This window comes from Vicia villosa, unplaced genomic scaffold (assembly GCF_029867415.1).
Source record: "Vicia villosa cultivar HV-30 ecotype Madison, WI unplaced genomic scaffold, Vvil1.0 ctg.003604F_1_1, whole genome shotgun sequence".
NCBI classification, from domain to species: Eukaryota; Viridiplantae; Streptophyta; class Magnoliopsida; order Fabales; family Fabaceae; genus Vicia; species Vicia villosa.
Window position 1 is genome coordinate 145,709 of NW_026706252.1, and position 8,654 is coordinate 154,362.

General features: G+C 32.1%; 1 protein-coding gene across 1 annotated transcript; it reads left to right on the forward strand.

Annotated features, from left to right (window-relative positions):
• Positions 1-3,759: 3,759 nt before the first annotated feature.
• On the forward strand, positions 3,760-6,906 carry LOC131641268 (protein FAR1-RELATED SEQUENCE 5-like). The gene is made up of 2 exons (XM_058911571.1): positions 3,760-4,609; positions 5,363-6,906. The coding sequence occupies exons 1-2, from the start codon at positions 3,760-3,762 to the stop codon at positions 6,904-6,906; spliced, it is 2,394 nt and encodes a 797-aa protein (XP_058767554.1).
• Positions 6,907-8,654: the final 1,748 nt, after the last annotated feature.

The window sequence follows — 8,654 nt, forward strand, 5'->3', positions numbered from 1 at the left end:
TAAATATAATGATAAACTATTATTAAATCTTACTCTAAATCCTCAAGAACAATGTTAATCAGCTATAATTTTTTCCATTCTTTGGAGTTTGTTTTATGTTGTCCTTTTCCACAACATGTGCAATTACATCTGTTAAATTTAAGAAAAAAATTACATTTAAATTGAGCCAAATGAATTATAAAATTTGTTTTTGTAAATTCATAAATAAATGTGAAAGTAAATATAAAATAATATAACATAATATATATACATATCAAGTAATTTATCACCATTTGTAGCTGAGAGGATATATGAAAAAGCAACTAAATCAAAATGATTTGTTGGAATTTCATTCGCAACTATGTTACTGCATTTTGTAGCTCCCATAAAGTTCAATTTGAACTTTTGTGTTGTTGCTTTGAATTTCATTTCTGGCAACTAAGACAGTTTCAATTAAATAAGTAGAACCTTCCTATAAGGATTCTTGAAACTGTGTGATAAGTCCTTTCTTCACTATACCCTGAATCTTTCCATACTACAATGAAAAAAAAGATGAAAATACAAAAAAAAATCAATATAGATTGTAAATATTATTATGAAATTTAAAATGTAAAATATTATACCTTTTCGTCAAGTAGAATCATCTCCAAACTGTTTGTTTCAGATGGATTTTTAAATTCAGGTAGAGTCCACATATGAATGATTCGAACTTTCAAATTCCAATCAGTCTTTCCAGCATGAATGTTATCAATGAAAGTAATTATAGGAAGTGCTATTGAACAAACTATGGAAAAGAAAGCTGAATATTGGAGAGATGAATTTATACCGATTTGGTGGATTAGAACTGAATTTATACCAATTTGGTGGAGGAGTTACGCATGAATAAAATGAGATTTTGATTTGGAACACGGGTTTATGATCTATAAAAAACGTGGGTTTAGAATTTGGATGTGGGGTTTTGAAACAATATCAAGGAACGTGGGTTTGTGATTTAGAAAATAAGAATATATGGTTAGTTGACCTGGTAATGAAACATGGGTTTGAATTAATACGTTGGTGAAAGAAGAAGTTTTTTTAGGATTTATTTTATTTAATAAATTTAATATTTCATATTAATTAATGTGTTTAATCGGTTTAAATCAACTAAAAAGTAGGAAACAATGAATGTAGTTTTTTTAGGGTTTATTTCATTTAGTATATTTAATAAATTAATAATTAGTAATGAAACGTGGTGACAATGAAAGTAGTTTGAGAAAATAATATATACCATAAATTAAATTATGTAAATAAATATAATGATAAACTATTATTAAATCTTACTCTAAATCCTCAGGAACAATGTTAATCAGCTTGTAGTTTTTTCCATTCTTTGAAGATTGTTTGATGTTGTCCTTTTCCACAATATGTGAAATTACAACTGTTAAATTTTAGAAAAAAATTACATATAAAATGAGCCAAATGAATTATAAAATTAGTTTTTATAAATTCATAAATAAATGTGAAAGTAAATATAAAATAATATGACATAATATATATACATACCAGGTAATTTATAACCATTTGTAGCTGAGAGGATATATGAAAAAGCAACAAAATCAAAATGAATTGTTGGAATTTCATTCGCAACTATGTTAATGCACTTTGCAGCTCCCATAACGTTCAATTTGAACTTGTGTGTTGTTAGTTTGAATTTCATTTCATTTGTGGCAACTAAGACAATTTCAATTAAATAAGTATAACCTTCCTTTAAGGATTCTTGAAACTGTGTGATAAGTCCTTTCTTCACTATAGCCTGAATCTTTCCATACTTTAATGAAAAAAGATGAAAATAGAAAAAAATAAATATAGATTTTAAATATTATTATGAAATTAAAAATGTAAAATATTTATACTTTTTCGTCAGGTAGAATCATCTCCGAACTGTTTGTTTCAGATGGATTTTTGAATTCAGGTTGAGTCCACATACGAATGATTCGAACCTTCAAATTCCAATCAATCTTTCCAGCGTGAATGTTATCAACGAAAGTAATTATAGGAAGTTCCATTTAATAAACTATGGAAAAGAAAGCTGAATATTGGAGAAATGAATTTATACCAATTTGGTGGAGGAGAACTGAATTTATACCAATTTGGTGGAGGAGTTATGCATCAATAATATGAGATTGTGATTTGGAACACAGGTTTATGATTTATGAAAAACGTGGATATAGAATTTAGATGTGGGGTTTTGAAACAAGTATCAAAGAACATGGGTTTGTGATTTAGAAAATAAGAGTGTATGGTTAGTTGACCTGGTAATGAAACATGGATTTGAATTAAGACCTTAGTGAAAGAAGTAGTTTTTTTAGGATTGATTTTATTTAATATATTTAGTATTTAATAATAATCAGTCTGTTTAATCGGGTTAAATCAACTAAAAAGTAGGAAACAACGAAAGTAGTTTTTTTTAGGGTTTATTTCATTTAATATATTTAATAAATTAATAATTAGTAATGAAACGTGGTGACAATGAAAGTAGTTTGAGAAAATAATATATACCATAAATTAAATTATGTAATTAAATATATTGATAAGCTATTATTAAATCTTACTCTAAATCTTCAAGAACAATGTTAATCAGCTTGTAGTTTTTTCCATTCTTTGGAGTTTGTTTGATGTTTTCGTTTTCCACAATATGTGCAATTACATCTGTTAAATTTAAGAAAAAAATTGCATATAAATTGAGCCAAATGAATTATAAAATTTGTTTTTGTAAATTCTTAAATAAATGTGAAATTATATATAAAATAATATAACATAATATATATACATACCAAGTAATTTATCACCATTTGTAGCTGAGAGGATATATGAAAAAGCAACAAAATCAAAATGAATTGTTGGAATTTCATTCGCAACTATGTTACTGCACTTTGTAGCTCCCATAAAGTTCAATTTGAACGACAGCAGCTAATATGCATAAACATTTACTTATGCATGGTGCATAAGTTAATCTAAGCCCTTGGATCAATATTTCCATCTAATGGCTAGAAATCACCATATATATATTTACTAAAAACAAAAAAAAAAGTTTTGCTGATTGTTTTCCTTCTCAATTCAACGATACATCTTTTTCTTCTCATCTCACCACCGTCGCCACCGCCTGCACCGTCGCCACCGCCAATCTCCGTCGATCATCACCGTCTTCATCCTTCCTTCTCAACACATCACCACTGTTGCCATGCTTCCTTCCCAACACCTCATCACCGTCGCCTTTCTTCGCCGACATCATTAACTCGTTCCGGTGATTCCTCACAGCTCACTTTCATCCACGAAATCATAGGTATTGGATTTTACACTTGCTAAATTGAATTTTAGATGATTCACACTTCAATTTTTGAATTTCTATAGAACTGATTGTTTCACCTAATTCAACAATTCATTGAGTAATGTATGTACTGTGGTTGAGTAGTGTTACTATTCCATGAGTAATGTATATTTTGATAGAATAACCTTGCATACTTCCATGAGTAATGTGCAATATATTTTGATACCTACTGTATAATATTAAATTGAATTTTAGAATTCCCACTTCAATTTCTGATTTCTTTCTTGCAATATGTAATTACCTAATGCGAGAATTCGTCGAGTAATGTGTAATATGGTTGAGTAATGTTAGGATTCCATGAGTAATGTGCAATATATTTTGATAGAATAACCTTGACTGTGTAATATTGAATATGCATATCTATCTTTCTTATTATTAAAGTTGTAATTTGTATTTTGTAGGTTGTGTTGCTAATGGACGAGATACCGTCTTCCACAAATGTCACTCAAGATGTTGGTTCAATCTCCGATGAAAATAAAGAATCGTGGCAACATTTTGTCTTCCACGACCTTTCATCAATCAAGGATTTCTATGCTAAATACGCTCATGAAAAGGGATTTAGCGTGAGAAGAAATTTGCACTCCTTCTTTGATTCTCGTAACAAAAAAACGGACATTGTGCAATATATCCGTTATGTTTGTAACAAGCATGGTTTCAAGCACGGAAGTCGGGCGGATCCTAAGAACAAGACAAACTCGGATACTCCTGTTCTCATTGAATATCAGAAACAGAAAGAACTTCCCGAGGAAAGGACTGGTTGCCCAGCTAGTATTTCGTTGAAGTATGATTCCAATGTTAAAGGTTATCACATATACAAATGGAATGTTACTCATAACCACCCTCTCCATAAACCCGAGCATTCGCATTACTTGAGATCGGCTCGAGAGATTAGTGAGCCTCAAAAACAACTTGCTATAATAAATTCAAAATCAGGCATGTCTGTAAGATCCTCCTTTCAAGTTATGCGTCAAATAGCTGGTGGTTCAAAGAACCTTGGGTATTGCTTCCAAGATTTAAAGAACTTTCTCACCACTGTTCGACAAAAGGAAATGGTTATTGGTGATGCAACTATTATCCAAGAATATCTTAGAAACGAAGCTTTGAGGAACCCATCATTTTATTATGATATCCAAGTAGATTCTGAAGAGAACATAGCTAGTATTTTCTGGTCAGATGCAATCATGCAGCAAGACTATGAATTATTTGGTGATCTCATCAGTTTCGACACAACTTATCGAACAAATACGGAGTATCGCCCATTAGGTATGTGTTCTATTCATTTCACTACTATTATATCAAGCTTCCATTTTATTTTGTAATTATCAGTGCATTGATATATTCTCTCTACCATATTTATTATTACATCATTATATATTAGTATAAAGATATATTCACTTTTTTTACTTTCCCCTTTTAATTTATTGTCTGTAGTTAATATATGATTCAATGTATGTAGTTAGTTTTTCATGTGAAAATGGTGGAAAATTAACAGATTTATGATTACTAGGGTTTTCTGGGACTATGATCAAATGTTCTTTTATTCAATTGCTACTTGATAAGGTTTAATTAGTAGCTTGGTGGATATTTTATTTTCTGTGCCAATTACTCTTTACTTTGAAGTCAGTGGTGAGTTTTTTTTCTGTTCAAGGGTATGAGCTTTACCTTTTATTTTGGTCACTGGTTAATGATGTAGAGCTGTATTATTAACAATAACTTATGTTCAACCTTGTACTTTTTGAAACAGTGTTGATTTTAATTATATCACAACCTAATGATTTGCAAAACATTACGATAGTTTTCCATTTTCTTTGAAAATATATCTCCCGAATTCTAGTTATCAAGATTATTAACACATTAAACATCTGCAGGTATAATAAGTAGGGCTGAGTATAAAGTGCTAATATTAGTATAAAGATATATTGATAACATCCTTTGTTTTAGGTATGACACTGCTTTTATATTGATAACATCAATTGTTTTAACTTTTTCGTGATATGTTTTTGTCACACATACCAGCTCCGTTTCTTGGATTTGACAACCACCGTAAGAGTGTATTATTTGGTTGTGCCCTGCTCTACGACGAGACTTCAGCAAGTTTTGATTGGTTGTTTACCACTTTCCTGAAGTGCATGAAAAATAAGAAACCCATTACAATTTATACAGACCAAGCTTCTGCTTTGATGAAGTCAGTTCCAAACATCTTCCCCGATGTCTTCCATGGGTTGTGTTCTTGGCACATGGGGGAGAATGCAAAGTCCAACTTAGGCTCTCGTTGCAATGGTGCATTTCTTGACGAACTACATCACTTGGTTTCGAATGTTGATGATGAGGCAGAGTTTGACTTCAATTGGAATAAGATGCTTCAAAATTGTTTTGGTGGTAAAGCCACTTCTGAATTTACTTGGCCTGTCCAGATTCATCGTAATCGTACTCAATGGTCTTCTGCTTGGGTGAAATCATACTTCACTGCCGGTTTGAAGACCACACAGTTAAGCGAGTCGTTCAATGCCTTTCTTCGCCACTTTCTTCAGCCAGACCACTCACTTGTGCAATTCTTTATCCATTTCAATGTTATGGTTGAGAAAATGCGAGATAATCATGCTGATTGTGATTTCAAGGCTGCCAATACTAGGCCAAGAAACAATTATCCTAACAGCCAACTCATGAGGTCCGTTGTCGCCAAGTATACTCCAGCATCGTTTGCATTCATTCACAAGCAATATGATCTTTCTTTCAAATATTATTATGAGGAGGACATGTCAAGAAGTTCAATTTCTAATAGAGTTTTCAAAGTGTTCACAATTCAACTTGTTCGTGATGCCGATGAGATGGATTTTGATAATGATGCCGCTGCGAATGTTTATATGTCGGTCGAAGAAGTTCCAGAAAACCTTCTTCCTAATGATCAAGATCCTTTGCGACTTGATGAGAGGGTTGTTACGGTAGATATTGGGAACAAGATTTTTACTTGTACCTGTCGGATGTTCGAGAACCGGGGATTCTTATGTCGCCATGTTTTCAAGATATTAGACTTCTTAGGGAGTTCTATCCAATACCAGTCCTTGAAGTCCATACCTGACCACTACATATTGAAGCGTTGGACTAAAGGAATTCGTCCATCCCTTGATGCTTTAAAACCCATCAGTATTGGAGGTATTCAAGATACTACTTTTGCACAAAGATATCAACAAGCTTCTGGTGTTATGCTTCAGATTATAACCCGTGTTTGCATGGACCCTGATGCGTGCCAATTTTTTCTTAATGCTGCAATTGAATGTGGGAAGCAAGCGGAAGAGTTGATTGTTGCTAAAGGTGTTTCCGGTCAACCTTCATCTTCCAGGTCTGCATCTTGCAAAGATACTAGTGTTGCTGAACCTCTTGTAGTTGATTCTAGTGTAAAAAAGTTCAAAAAGAGACCCAATCCAATCAGGGCTAAGAAACGGCTCAAAAGTGATTATGAGTTAGCTAGGGAGAGAAAAAGATTCATCGCACAGCGGAAGAAACAAAAGAAAGAAGATGATGCTGCAAAATTAGCTTTAACAATCACCAATGTTGATTGATTTTCATTATTTCTTTCCATTGTTTTAGACTATTATATTTCAGTCTACTATTTCAAATTTTCATCATACTGTAACCAGAATTTTATATTTCATTCTACAATTTGATTGTTTTAGTTATTGCCAATTTAGCTTCTGCTACATACTATTGAATTTGCTTAAAGTAATAACTTTGGATAGGCAAACTTATTTCTCATTTAATAACCACATGAAGTACTTAATGCAATAGCTCTTTTCTGTATTTTCAATCTCTCTGTTGCACATGCAGAATGCCTTTGAAATAAATGGCTTCATGTGTTTGTTTAGATTTAATTATAATAAGCCTTAAGATGGTTATGATCTATGATCCAGGCAATTGGACATTACTGCAATGAGATACAGTTTTTGAACCTTGGATGGTGTGAACAAATCTGTATGAATTTATGGTAGGGCATCATACATAGACTTTCAAATCTGTATGGTTTTATGGAAGGATGTTAATATGATGTTGAATTTCTTTGATTTGTATTTTTCTAAATGAGAAATGCACTTCTAGAAATTGATTTTTATGGAGTGATTTGAAGGAAAATGGAATCTGTACCGGTAAAAGAAACTTTAATAAAGATAGCTATTTTACAAACAGCAAATTTGCTATGATACACGTGAACTTTAATAAAGAAATGCTCTTTTCATGATTTGACTATGAAACAGTGAAAAGGTCCAAAATAGAGTTGGTAGAACATGTATTTATATCCAATGAAAATGTATTGATTTCAAATTTTAATTTCCAGGTTCTTAAATTCTAGAGCCACCTGTAGTACATTCATACAGAGAGATTTTCACCATGGCTAATCGATTACATAGTTTGCCATGTGCTGTAGTCAAGTGCATTATCATTTGATTAAATGTTATGTATGGTATGCCCATGTAATTTGATGACAAGGTAATTACAACAAACAACAAAATATTAATTTCAGTAATATCATCCAATGAAATATTGACAAGGACTGAATTTTGGTTTTGTATTCCATAGGCATATGGATTATTTGCCTTTGTAAACTACACATACTCATTAGCCAAATGCCCAAAAACAATTAAAAGAATACGTTCAGCCCAAATAACTAAGTTCCTCACGGTCTTTTACACGTAGAAAATGCATGTTCTCTAGAAAGTGAGACATCGTTGCAGAGCAAACAAATATTATTAACATTGAGAATCCGCATCAATATGGAACAGGACAGTAGCTTTAAAGAAACAATTTGTCCAAATTTAAGCTTAAAGAAACAATTTGCTCATACAAGTCAAACTTAATCAATTCTAGAAACCAACATTCTTACTACACAATTCAATATAGAGTTTTTTTCCTTTTTGTCCTATGTTTTTTTGTCTTCTTCCCGGCTTCTTTCTCAAGGACTTGTGCCATAGAACATTCTTCCTCTTCTTCACCCAAGTTAGGGGCTGACTTCTTTGTCTTCACCTTTTTTTTGTTCTTCTCTGCTTCTTTCTCCAAGTCATCCTCCATAGCACATGCAGCCTCTTCTTCTGCCAATGTCAGAGCTAACTTTGTCAAGTTTTGAAGCAGCTCATTGTCCTCACGCTTCAAGATGTCTAGCAACACTTTTACTCTTTGAATCTCCATGAAATCATCTTGCTCTTCATTTGTCATCATATCCCAATGCTTAAAAAAAATCCCAAATTGCAGCTTGCTTGCTATCCCATTTCTCAATATATGTCAGAACAAATAGCCCGCATGATTTCCTATCATGTTGTAA

What these genes read in the sequence shown, in the direction of transcription:
- LOC131641268 (XM_058911571.1), top strand. Translation starts at nt 3,760, where the DNA reads ATGGACGAGATACCGTCTTCCACAAATGTCACTCAAGATGTTGGTTCA. An exon ending in TACGGAGTATCGCCCATTAG is followed by an intron (nt 4,610 to 5,362) that starts GTATGTGTTCTA and finishes CACACATACCAG; the next exon opens with CTCCGTTTCTTGGATTTGAC.